Source organism: Vipera berus (genome assembly GCF_964194415.1).
Source record: "Vipera berus genome assembly, chromosome: 4".
Lineage (NCBI taxonomy): Eukaryota > Metazoa > Chordata > Lepidosauria > Squamata > Viperidae > Vipera > Vipera berus.
The window spans coordinates 92,869,564-92,883,007 of record NC_138206.1 but is presented as its reverse complement, the minus strand read 5'-3'; the positions used below and the strand labels follow the sequence as shown (position 1 = coordinate 92,883,007).

The following is a 13,444-nucleotide window of genomic DNA, read 5'->3' as shown; positions in this document are numbered from 1 at the left end:
CCTTGCTCTTGCTGTATCCCATCATCATCAACATCAAAGCTGCAATGAAGTGCAGTGACACCTTAAATGCACCATTCAAATGCTTCCCCTTACAGATGGGACTTTCTTCCTTCCATGACCCTACTGCATACTTCCATGCAGGTCTCCCATCCTTTATCCTCATATGAGTCCCTTCCATGCCTCTCACCTCCCAGCGTGTAGATTGCAGACTGCAGTAGGAGAAAGCAACCTGGGGAATCAGAATAGTTGGAAGTCTTAGTGGTTTGTTATATAGCAGAACTTGTTATTATGTCTTTAATCCAGTCTTTCCTGAACAACATTCCCTCCCTTCTCTTCCTGGGATTAGGAGTGTAATTCTTTTTTTTTCCTCCTGTCTTTGTGTGACCTCTCCCTGTATTGTTTGCCTGGCTTTGTGCTACTTGATTCCTTAGCTGAAAGAAGAATGGTTGCAAAGATCCTGATTTGGAGTCTGCAGGATACAAACCTTTGCAATGGACTTATCTTATTCTGAGTCTTAGCTCAAGACTAGAAGTAAAATTCAGTCTAATTCTAAATATTTTGTTACTCTACAGCAGACATGTCAAACACAAGGCCCGGGGGCCGGATCCGGCCCGCAAAGTGGTTTCATGTGGCCCGCGAAGCCATCCTGGAAACAGTGAGGGAACGGCCCCCGCTGCCTTGGCCCTGGCCCAGAGACCCTCCTTCTGCCAGAGACCCTCAGATCTGTCCCACTCCTGCCCAGGCCCCCATAGGCACCCTTGATGCGAATGATGTAGAGCTGGCCACGCCCACCCAGTAGGCCATACGCACTCTAGCCACACCCACCCAGTAGGCCACGCCCATCCTGGCCATACCCACCTGGCCCCCTGAGGGCAACCGCAATGCTGATGCGGCCCTCAATGAAATTGAGTTTGACACCCCTGCTCTACAGGGAGATGTTAGAATAGTCTTTCTGTTGCAGAAGACCATGGATTAAACAATGTTATATGCATTATGGCACACAAAAATCCAAAATATCCCTTCTGGGTGCTTACTCCAGATCAGGACTAGGTTGTGAAAGATGTAATTTGAAGCCATTCCTCCCTTTTCAATATCCAATTAAAAGAGAATTGGGTGGCCAGAATCACAGAATTCCTAGCAGCTCCTATTAAGATGAGCCACACTATGTGCCTTTGGTTTTACCTTGCTATATTTTAAAAGTTTGATCAATATAGCTATTCTATTTTTTATATATTTGGTATATATTACTTATATGCCCTACGCACAGTCACCCACGCACTCGTTACCTCCCGTATAGATTACTGCAATGCTCTCTACATGGGGCTGCCCTTAAAGACCACCCGGAGGCTTCAGCTGGTGCAGAATGCGGCTGCACGGGTAGTGCTGGGAGCACCCCGATACTCCCATATTACACCCCTCCTGCGTGAGCTGCATTGGTTACCGGTTGCCCTCCGGGTGAGATTTAAGGTGCTGGTACTTACCTTTAAAGCCCTACATGGCTTAGGACTGGGATACTTGCAGGATCATCTGCTGCCAGGAACAAATTCCCATCGCCCAGTACACTCACACAGAGAAGGCCTCCTCAGGGTACCGTCGGCTAAACAATGTCGGCTGGCGACCCCCAGGGGGAGGGCCTTCTTTGTGGGAGCGCCAGCCCTGTGGAACCAGCTCCCCCATGAGCTTCGGATGGCCCAAGATCTCCGGTCCTTTCGCCGCGGCCTCAAAACACTCCTTTTCCACCTGGCTGACCTGGACTGACAGGGATTTTAATTATGTTTTTAATTTTTAACTCTAACTTTTAATTTATTTTAATTTTAATTTTAATTTATTGTACAGAGCCCTTTAATTTTAATTTTTATCTTAACTTCTGTATTTATTATATGTTACTATTGTTAGCCGCCCTGAGTTCTTCGGGAGATAGGGCGGCATATAAGTCCCAATAATAAATAAATAAATAAATATTTTGGTGAGCAAATATATATACATGAGAGACAGTTTTATGTAGTGGCTAAACATCAAGCTAGAAACCGGGAGATGTGAGTCCCACCTTAGGCACAAAGCCAGCTGGATGACCTTGGGCCAGTTTCTTTTTCTCAGCCCTAGGAAGGAGGCAATGGCAAATCACTTCTGAAAAATGTTACCAAGAAAACAGGGACATATCCAGGCAGTCTCTGAGAATCAAATACAATTGAACAGAAGAGTACACATGCACATTTACACACATACTGTATATTTATTGGAATCAATGATGTTGATGCAAATAAATTTTAGTGTAATCTGATCTGGCCCTGCCATAGTCCCAACAAACACTATTCTCTTAGTGACAGGCTTCTCCTTGATGCAACGTGTTAAACCTTTGAGATTTTTAATTGTGCCCATTATGATCCCATTATGACAGCTTTAATAGCTGTTGTAGCAGCTATTTTCAGTTAAGCAGAGTAATGCAATCTGTGTAAATATTGGTTTATGATATTTAAATTAAGAGAATAAATTATAATATAAGATAACAGTGCTAGTTTTCTAAATGGGAGATAATGGAAGCACGTTGGTTATAATTTAACTTTTATATACAGAGATGCACACATCAAAAAAGGGAATATAAATTGTTCTTGGTTTCTATTCCCTTGAAGGTTTGAATGTCAAAAGCTATTATGAGAATTAGAGAAATGTGCTAAATATACAGAATGGATGCCCTAAAGCTATATTTTATTAGGATTCAGACTCCTACTTTAATAAAAAAATCATGTTTGTATTCTATTCCAAGGATGAATTAGTATGTTATTTTTTCTGATGCTGGTGTATTAATTTGGCCAATTAATGGGGAAAACAACAACAAAGCAAAAACTCTGTTTTATTCTCATAAATTATTGTCAGCCTTGTGAGCTAGTCCAGGCACAAAGCACACAAAGCATTGTTGTTGTTAGTTGCGAAGTCGTGTCCGACCCATCGCGACCCTATGGACAATGTTCCTCCAGGCCTTCCTGTCCTCTACCATCTTCTGGAGTCCATTTAAGCTCACGCCTACTGCTTCAGTGACTCCATCCAGCCACCTCATTCTCTGTCGTCCCCTTCTTCTATTGCCCTCAATCTTTCCCAGCATTAGGCTCTTCTCCAGTGAGTCCTTCCTTCTCATTAGGTGGCCAAAGTATTTGAGTTTTAGCTTCAGGATCTGGCCTTCTAAAGAGCAGTCAGGGCTGATCTCCTCTAGGACTGACCGGTTTGATCGCCTTGCAGTCCAAGGGACTCGCAGGAGTCTTCTACAGCACCATTACACAAAGCATTAGTTTTATCTTTACTGTAAGGTTTCATTAGAAGAATTTTGTGAGCCTGAAAGTACATCTCTTCCCTCCCCCCCATCTTGACAGTCCAAAAAATGAGGGAGGCTCCCTTCTGAGATGTTTGGCAGAGCCCCATTTGTTCTGTGGACTTTGCTGCTGCTGCCCAACCATACTTTGGTCTGTGTCTCTTCCTCCTGTCTTCCAAGGTCATCCCCACATACCATTATATAACTATAGAGCAAGGGTGTCAAACTGCTGGCCTGTGGGCCAGATGCGTCACGTGGAAGCCACACCCACCCCATTGCTGGCAATGGCAAAACCATATTTGAGGGAACACCTGCTGCCGGCATCAAATTCCCTTCGTCCTGTGCGCTCCCACAGGGAGGGCCTTCTCAGGGTGCCGCCGGCAAAAGACTGCCGTCGGGCAACACCCAGGGGGAGGGCCTTCTCTGTGGGTGCGCCTGCCCTCTGGAACCAGTTACCCGTAGAGCTCAGGACTGCCCCTGATTTTCGTTCGTTCCGCCGGGACCTGAAGACCTGGCTTTTTGAGCTTTCCGGCCAGGACTGAGAATTTTTAATTTTTAATTTTTAACTTATTGTAATTGGGTTTTAATCAGAGTCATAGGGGTTTTAGATTTTTAATCAAGGAAAATTTAATCTATTTTAATTGTTATTAACTTTTTGTATTGTTATGTTGTTTTAATTGCCTTGTGAACCGCCCTGGGTCCTACGGGAGAAGGGCGGTATATAAGTTTAATAAATAATAATAATAATAATAATAATAATAATAATAATAATAATAATAATAATAAAAATAAAACCGTCCCAATACGTTGCACGATGTCACGTGACATTGCGAGTTTGACATGTCTGCTATAGAGCATATTTCTCAAATGATAGACAAAGAAACAATTATCTGGATCAGTATAAGCCTCAGAGGTTTTTGCTGTTTATAACCTTGAAGAGGTTTCATAGGAACCTTGTCTCCTTTTACTGAACTGAGGGAAAGCATAGTATTTAATTTTAATCATAAATGTGTGAATATTTGGTATCAGATTTGTGGGTGTGGGAATTCTGTATAATTATGGAAACACTGAAATTTCATGTCAGAAAAGATAATCAGGAGGAATATCAAGATGGAAAAGACCATGAAAGTAGAAACTATGCAGGACAAAGTGATATGAAATGGAAAGAGAGGTGAATTACAAGGATTGTTAGATTAAAGAGGGTATTTAAATGATTTTCCTGGATTTGTGTTTCTATTGTATTTCTAGTGGGCAAACTCTTAATTTGTTCTAAAAAATAACTCTATTGCAATCAGTCAGGATTTGATCTAAACTTCCTGTCATCTTATTATTATCAGACTGTCAATATAGTTTGTTCAGTTGACAGAGGGTGTTCTGCAAATAGAAGCGTAGTGGTTTGTAAAATCATGTTTAATGGATTAACACAGGGGTCCCCACCCCCGGTCTGTGGCATGCCAGAAACCAGGCCACACAAGCAAGTGAAGCCCTATCCACAAAACCATGCCCTCTCTGGTCATCAGAAAAATCTCTCTTCATGGAATCGGTCCCTGGTGTCGAAACGGTTGGGTGCCACTGGATTAACATGTTGAATGAACTCAGCCAATTGTCATTTATTCTAAAAATAATGGATGTGAACTGCAAATTCCTTTGCTTTGCCTTTGTCATTCATTTAAATTCAATTCAAGGCAAATTTGTAGAGGATTCTTTATAGTATAGTTTCAAATATGTTATTAATGTTCAGGCACCCACTATATAGCTAGACTGAAAGTTAAAATCCAACTTGATTAACTTGAAGAATCCCCTAGACAGAAATTTCTGAAATCATAAAATTGATGGTTTAATTATTTTTTGGTTGAATTGCCCTAGAAAATCTGCTCTGAAACTTCTGCATGGAAGTACCTTAAGCAAAATTTTAGAAACAAAGACTGGAATTATTTAATGCACAAACATATTCAAAATGTGAGGAAACATTAGCACTGGCTTAACTCTAGTTTGTAAGCAAGAGAAGCAAAGTCAAGCACTAGTAGTGTATCCTTGAACCTCGTTGGACATCTAAAGTGGACTACAGCCTATATATTTTAAGAACATACTGTATATTCTAAGATAGGAGTTATTTTCCTAATATATAATTTTTATGAATAATACAAAAGTAATTATTGTTTCAAATATAGGATTCTAACAGCTTACCTATAACTATTCAGGAAACTATGTTTTATTTATTTATTTCTATATCAAATGCAGAAACCACACATCTCTGGGTAGTGTACAGTTAGGCTTTAAATACTATATAGATATATGTATTATATTTCATATTATGGATACTATTTATTAGAGATTTAGGAGATGGAACTTTAATCTTATATGAAGGGTGAGTTGATATATGTCTCATCAGTTCAGTTATTTATCATTTGTTTATTTAATATATTTCTATACTGTCACAATAAGGACTCTTGGAGGCTTACATTAAAAAAAATGGTATAAAATGTGCCTCATACAAAAATACGAACACAACAGTACTACAATAATGCAAACAGAAAAAAAGATAACCTCAAATCAGGGAAATGTTCTCCCTAAAAAAAACACCAGCCTCTGATGTAGAACTACTGGCTTAATTATTATTTTTCTTCACAGTGTGCTGGGGAAGAGAACTGGGTAGACAATCGGACAATTTATGTTGGGCATCGTGAACCCCCTCCAGGTGCTGAAGCATACATTCTGCAGCGATATCCAGATAACAGAATAGTCTCATCAAAGGTATTCCTTCATATCTTTATTCTTTTCAATGCCCCATACAGTATCATAGTTATTTAATTTGCCTTATACTTTTGGCTTTAATGTAAACACTCCCCTCTTTTTATCAACAATTTCATTTTTTTCAACAAAATCTCTTGTTTTGTTGCAGAGGTTTGACACTGAAATAAAAATTTCCTGTTTACTATTAAAATTTGCCAATAGTCAAAATTTCTGCTGGTTTGTGCAAGCATAAAATAGCACATTCAATTGACTTTATGTGCTGATTTACAGTTACAGTATACTATCAATGGATTTTCCCCACAATAGATACATGATTGGCTCCACCAAATCTGGGCTGCAGAAATCAGTTAGACTACTAGATGCCAGCAGAAACATACAGTTTTCTTGTTATCCAGTGATTATGAAATTACAGCCCACATCTGGTAGCCTTAATACATTGGGTAATGTCATATGACTTTATTAAATATTTAAAAGAAAGATTAAAACTAACAAAAATTAATAGTCAAGAGAGAGAATAAATGCCAAAATACAGAATGAAACAGATGTGTAATAAAAATACCCCAAAATTTTAGCCCATCTTACCATGCAGTCTATAACTGGTTCATTTTGTTTCCAGTCTCAACTAAAATCTGTACATTTTAGCAATAGAATATATAATTGATTTATATAGCTGTTTCAAATGTAGTTTTATCATGTTCAAAACCATACATTACTTTATTAAGTTCAAATCTTTCTAAGAGTTGGATATATTAAAAACACTGACTTTATATGCTTCTGATATCAAATCGTCTCTTTTTTTGATAATATATTTTATTGATTTTTTAAAAACATAAATCACTTAATAATTGGTGAACAATGTGTTGTCTGGGTTCCATTTGTAAAACAGCCACTGACAACTGATTTTTATAATCCATAATCCACACAATAGTTTTAGTTGATTTCCTCTTTTCCCAAAATATCATATTTTGCATATATATTTTTCCCAATAGTCCTAAAAATAATAATCACATCAATATAATATTTCTTTTCTAACCAATCATTCTGGTTGCCTTATCATAGATCCTGTTACACTCCTTATTTTAATATGTTTCTCCCACCAAATTCTAGATATTCTTACTGGTTAAGATTTTCTCAAAAATTAATTACATTTAAGAATTTAACTCTATTTTTCCATATGAACCATCTCACACTTTTACATTTCTTAAGGAATAGATAAAACTAGGAAAAAAGAAAGAAAAGCAAGAGTAAAGAAGCATAAAAAATAACATACTACTTAAAATCTATAACCCTCCTAAGCTAATATGTATTTATTTCCTAAATTTCCTATTCTTTTTAATCATAATTAAAAACATGTTTAATCTTTAAATATTCCATTTAATACATCTAGTCATCTAGTCCTTTAACTCTTATTCAAAACATTTTTATTCATTATAATTTTCTTAAATTCAATCACATTTAAATATCTAAAACATTTCCTTTATCTCAGTCATTTCAACTTTTTTATATTCTCAAGAAAGAGAACAAAAAAGGGACAAAAGCATATTATATTATATTTAGAGAATTCATCCCTCTTAGAGTGACATACATATTCCAAATCTTTTCTATTTCTTTAACCATATTCAAACAAATGTTTCTTTTTTAAGTATTCTCTCTGGTAAGTCCCATCATCTATTTTCCTAGTTTCCACTTTAGTCTTTTTCTTTTGCCCGTTATCTTCCTTAATCAGTGTATTTTGCTGAATCAAAAAGTTTTTCTATATGCTTGTAAATGTTGCTGTAGATATAAAAAGTAAATCAGGAGAGGTGTCTTTGTACGGGACTTCTACCTTTCCATGTTTGTTGAAAATCTTTTTCTTTCTCTCCGCTTCTCTTATCATTTCTTTTCTCTCCAATGTTCCTGACATGTCTACAGTCCATTTTATCCAATCTGTTTTCTTGTCCTCAGATTTATCTTGTAGTCTTAAAGGATAAGTTGTTTTTTTCCAATTCTTGTGAATTTTTTTCCACTAGGATTAAATCTCGTTTCCTTATTTTGTTAAGTTCCATCTTTAAGTCTCTATTCTCAATTCTATATCCATTTATCTGTTTTATTTGCTCCTTTTCTGTTGTTGTTTTCGGGAATTTTTGTGTTGTAGAGTTAACTTGGAAATATATTGATTTATATTTTCAAAGTTGTTTTGGATTTCTTTGTGGTTTAAACTAATTGTTGTTTGAATTAGTTGCCATATACTATATATCACCTCCTGTGAAGTATTTATGTTTTCTTGATATGTTCTTTCTACATGTCTTTAATCCATGATAGCCAAGAATTTGAGTTTTCCTCTTCCTTTCTTTTTTCTGCAAATAGCTTTAGAGTCTCAGTTAGATAGATATTTGTAATCCAAATAGTTCAAAAAAGTTTTTTTCCCCCGTTGAAATTTATAATTCTTTCTTTGTCTATGGTCCAGATTATTGTCTTTTTTTGTCACAGCTGTTCTTTGTTGTTAAAGCTTTGAAGGTCACAGACATAGATTTCCTTTTCCCAGATTTTGCCAAGTCTTATATTAAAGTCATAGCTGTCATAGTCTTTATCTGCCAATAGGTGTCAGCAACTATTTGTTTTTCAATTTCCAAAATGAACAATTATCTTTAAAATGAGAGTCCTAACCATTCCAACAATTTTAGATTTATCCAGATTTGAGTTTTAAGTTTCAAGTTTTATATTTATTTCACTTCCATATATTTTGATCCTCCATAAAAAGATTAATTCGCCACTTCTGTTAGTATAAGGGTGTGGCAGAAATCCCCCTCCTTCCCTTTACAAGGTATTTTGCTTCTTGGGGATCTTTTCCACGAAATTAAATGTAAAATAGAAAAGAGAAGATTGAATTGCTCACCCAGTTTCAAGCACGCTGTTCACAGTTGCGCTGGTTGGTGCTTTTGGACTTCAGTTGCTAGTAGCTTGGGTTGGTCACTGCAATACGGCCAGCCTTTCTCCTGTCGGGTTAGAAGGCTTTTCCCAAGTCAAACGGAACAGCCACCACTGTTCCAGAATTGCTGGAGCATCCTTCTTTCTTCGTTGCCTCTCTGGGGTGACTTAGAACCATTTAGGGTCCCCTGGCAGGGCAAAATTAGCTATGGGGATGTGGAGAATCCGCAAGACTGCGACCAGTTGCTACCGTGCAAAAAGTCTCCGCTCTTAATTTTATTTTAAATGCACATGGGGTATATTCTAGCAATTTAGCATGTCTAACCATTTCTGTTGTATAATATGCTTGTGGATGTAGCCATAGAGGTATTTTTAGACATATTAGGTTTATATTTATTCCAGATTCTCAAGATGGCACATCTAATAAAATGGTTTCTGAAATTTATGTTAATCTTACACTTGGTGTTTGATGGCACCCAAATCTCATGTTGTGCCCTTCTGAGTTAAATAACCTTTATCTCTCAGCATCACTCATTCTTTCAACCACACTAAGAAATCTCTTTATCCTCCTTTTTATCCTCCTCTTATCTTATTGCATTCTTTGACAAAGTGATAAAATTAGTGGACCAGAGGAATGCTGTGGATATAATTTATTTGGACTTCAGTAAGGCATTCTATGGACGCGGTGGCTCAGTGGGTTAGGACACTGAGCTTGTCGATCAGAAGGTCGGCAGTTTGGCGGGTCGAATCCCGAGTGCCGCGTAACAGAGTGAGCGCCTGTTACTTGTCCCAGCTTCTGCCCACCTAGCAGTTCGAAAGCACGTAAAAATGCAAGTAGAAAAATAGGGACCACTACGGTGGGAAGGTAACAGCGTTCTGTGCGCCTTTGGCGTCTAGTCATGCCGGCCACATGACCACGGAGACGTCCTCGGACAAACGGTGGCTCTTCGGCTTTGAAACGGAGATGAGCACCGGCCCCTAGAGTCGGAAACGACTAGCACGCAAGTGCGGGGGAACCTTTACCTTTACCTTTTAAGGCATTCTATAAAGTAAACCACAACCTACTACTTGATAAGCTAGAAAAATGTACGCTAGACAACATCACCACCAGATGGATTCATAGCTGGCTGACCGGCCGTATTCAGTGTGTAGTCCTCAATGGAACTACATCTACATGAAGGGAATTATGCAGTGCAGTATCCCAAGGCTCTGTTTTAGACCCATTACTTCAACATAAATGTTTTGGATGAGGGGATAGATGGGGAATTCATCAGATCTGCAGACAACACCAAGCTGGCAGGAATAGCCAACACTCCAGAAGATAGGCTTAAGATACAGGAGGATCTTTACAGACTTGAGCACTGGGCGCTATCTAACAAAATGAAATTCAATGGCAAAAAAAGTAAGGCTCTACATTTAGGCAAGAAAAACCAAATGCCCATGTATAGTATAGGTGGTACCTGGCTTAATAGTAGTAACTGTGAGAGGGATCTCGCAGTCCTAGTGGACAATCATTTAAATATGAGCCAGCAGTGTGCTGCAGTTGCCCAAAAAGCCAACACAGTGCTAGGCTGCATTAACAGATGGATAGAATCAAGATCACGTGAAGTGTTAATACTACTTTATAATGCCTTGGTAAGACCACACTTGGAATACTGCATCCAGTTTTGGTTGCCACAATGTAAAAAAGATGTTGAGACTCTAGAAAGAGTACAGAAAAGAGCAACAAAGATGATTAGGGGAATGGAGGCTAAAGAAGGGTTTCTAGATTGGATTATCTAGTTTAAATGAAAAGAAGGACTAGGCAGTAACATGATAGCAGTGTTCCAATATCTCAGGGGGTTGCCAAGGGAGACAAGTTATTTTCCAAAGTATCTGAAGGAAGGACAAGAAGCAATGAATGGAAGCTAATCAAGGAGAGAAGCAACCTAGAACTAAGGAGAAATTTTCTGAGTGTTAGAACAATTAATCAGTGGAACAATCTGCCTCCAAAAGTTGTGAATGCTCCAACACTGGAAGTTTTTAAGAAGAGATTGGACAACCATTTGTCTGAAATGATGTAAGGTTTCCTGCCTGAGCAGTGGGTTGGATTAGAAGACCTCCAAAGTTCCTTCCAACTCTGTTTTTTAATTCTCTTCTGTTCTGATTCTTTAGGCCATCCTGAAAACTCAGTGGCAATGCTGAGGCTGGCTCTGAAATTGAGGCTCCCACCTCAACTTTAGCTGCTGCCACTCAAAAAGGCTGCCTTGCGTACCATGACATCTTGTTAATGGTGCAACTACCCACCAGTCTAGCATTCCCCATGATGTGATACACACCGCTTATCTTCAGGTGGTGTTCTCTTTATGTTGACATGTCCCTGTAATGTAGCTGAGGCTGCTCTTCAGGTTGCACGAGGCCTTTGTTCTTGAAGCAACTTCAGAGAATGCTGTCCCGTGGCCTTTGCAGCCTCTGAAAACTGAGGCTTCTGAGGCCGGTCAAGACCACACCCCATTGTCATGCAACTTCCATAGCTTCCAAAAACTGCATAAAAACAGTGTGTGCTTTCAAGCTGTTGGGTGTTGGTGAACAGTGACATGTCACCTTGACACACTGCCTTAGGGAATTAATTTGGCATGAGGTCTCCCTAATCACTTTAAAGCCAAGTCTATGTTCTGTGTGTAAAATACCAAACTTGGTATTCTTCCTTTTGGATGGCTCAGAGGTATTTCACAAACTACTACCCAATTTATCAACATTCTTTAGAGGTTTGTTAAATGATTGTCACAGCCAAGCGTAGCAAAGTACACGTCATCTTCTCTGAAATGCTGAAGAATGGTATTTTAGGCTAATTAGTAATACAATCCACTTTATTTTAATATGTGACATACATAGATATATAATATATATCATATAATCTTTGTATGATCATAGAATGTTTTTGCAGATATGTAGTTTATTCCCAGCAGTAAACAATATATTGTGCTATTGACATAGAAAGAAAGAAATCATGTCTAATTCCTTTGTAAATTAAGATTTAAATCTAAATCTTAACTTACATTAACTTCCCAACTTTTCCAGTACACCTTTTGGAACTTCATACCGAAGAACTTATTTGAGCAGTTCCGAAGAATAGCAAACTTCTACTTTCTTATCATTTTTCTTGTACAGGTAAAATTTACCTCTTTTTTATATTGAATATATAAGCCATGTACAGGACCTTTCTTGTCACACTTTAAGTGAATAATTGCAGTTGTTAAGTTAGTAATACGGATGTTAAGTGAATCTGGCTTCCCCATTGACTTTGCTTGTCAGAAGGCCTCAAAATGTGATCACGTGACCCTGGGACACTGCAGCCATCATAAATATGAATCAGTTGCCAAGCATCTGAATTTTGATCATGTGACCATGGGGATGCTACAATGGTGGTAACTGAAAAATGGTCATAAGTCACTTTTTTCAGTGCTGTTGTAACTCTAAATCCCTGTTTTGCAAATATCTGCATTTGGAGTTTGGAAACTTTGGGAAAAAAACTTCTGGAAAAGTCAAAATATGCATTTTAAGCTCAAAACAGGATGTTTCAAATTCAGGATGATGTGTGCCCTTAGGAAGGAGCTGTACAAAATCAGTAAACAAAGTACACTTTTATTGTAAATATTAAGCATGGATCACTAAATATATGTTTGTGAAGACATGCATCCTAAAGATATATTTCAAGGAACCGTAAATAAGTCAGCCTAAGAGACAAACCAGATTTTCCTCTCTATCTCCGCATTATACCTAACAGCACCATCAGTCATTTGAAATTATCAGTATGGATGGATTTCTTCAGGTTATGCAATTTCCTTAATATTTAGGCTGCATAGTCATTATTCAGACATAATGCCTTGTCAAACTGTACCTCGCTGCTTTTCAAGACCAAGGTTTGTTTTTATAAAAGTATACCTTGAAAACTCTATACTTCACTTAAATATGTTTTTTGTTGGAATCCATATTCTATAAAAAATATGTGACACTTTATTTCCCAGTTAATTATTGACACACCAACCAGTCCAGTGACAAGCGGCCTCCCACTTTTCTTTGTCATCATTGTAACCGCTATAAAGCAGGTAAGCGTTTTAGAGTTTTAATTTTAGTTTTCCAATTTCAGAATTGGAGGTAGATCATGTCTACATGGTTTTCAAAAAGTTTTTTTGAGTGATTCATTCATTTCAAATGACTGTTGTCATGCTTTATTCCTTCTGCCTTTATATTCCCTCAGTTGGACTGAGAGATGATTGGCCTAAAGCAGTGTTTTTCTACCTCAATAACTTTTAAGATGTGTGGACTTAATTCCCTGGTTAAAAGAAAAAAAAATCTTTCCCTTGTTCTGGAAAGCATATCTCATTTTTTGATTTTCAATTTTTGTTTTTAGTCATGATTTTACAGCAGTTATATTTGCTATACCCAAGTGTATATGAAAACTATATTTCTTTATTTATCCTTTAACCATTGATTTGT

The 13,444-nt window shown here is 37.7% G+C and overlaps 1 protein-coding gene across 7 annotated transcripts in view; it reads left to right on the top strand.

Moving 5' to 3' along the window:
• Positions 1–13,444, top strand: part of ATP11A (ATPase phospholipid transporting 11A) — a 129,683-nt gene that overhangs the window by 55,425 nt on the left and 60,814 nt on the right. For all 7 annotated transcript variants that reach the window (XM_081326603.1, XM_081326598.1, XM_081326597.1 and 4 more), the window contains exons 2-4: positions 5,936–6,058; positions 12,026–12,115; positions 12,973–13,053. Coding sequence is in view for 6 of the 7 variants with exons in the window: in XM_081326598.1 (XP_081182724.1) it covers positions 5,936–6,058; positions 12,026–12,115; positions 12,973–13,053 (294 nt within the window). In the remaining variant the exon portion in view is untranslated. The remainder of the gene's footprint in view (positions 1–5,935; positions 6,059–12,025; positions 12,116–12,972; positions 13,054–13,444) is intronic.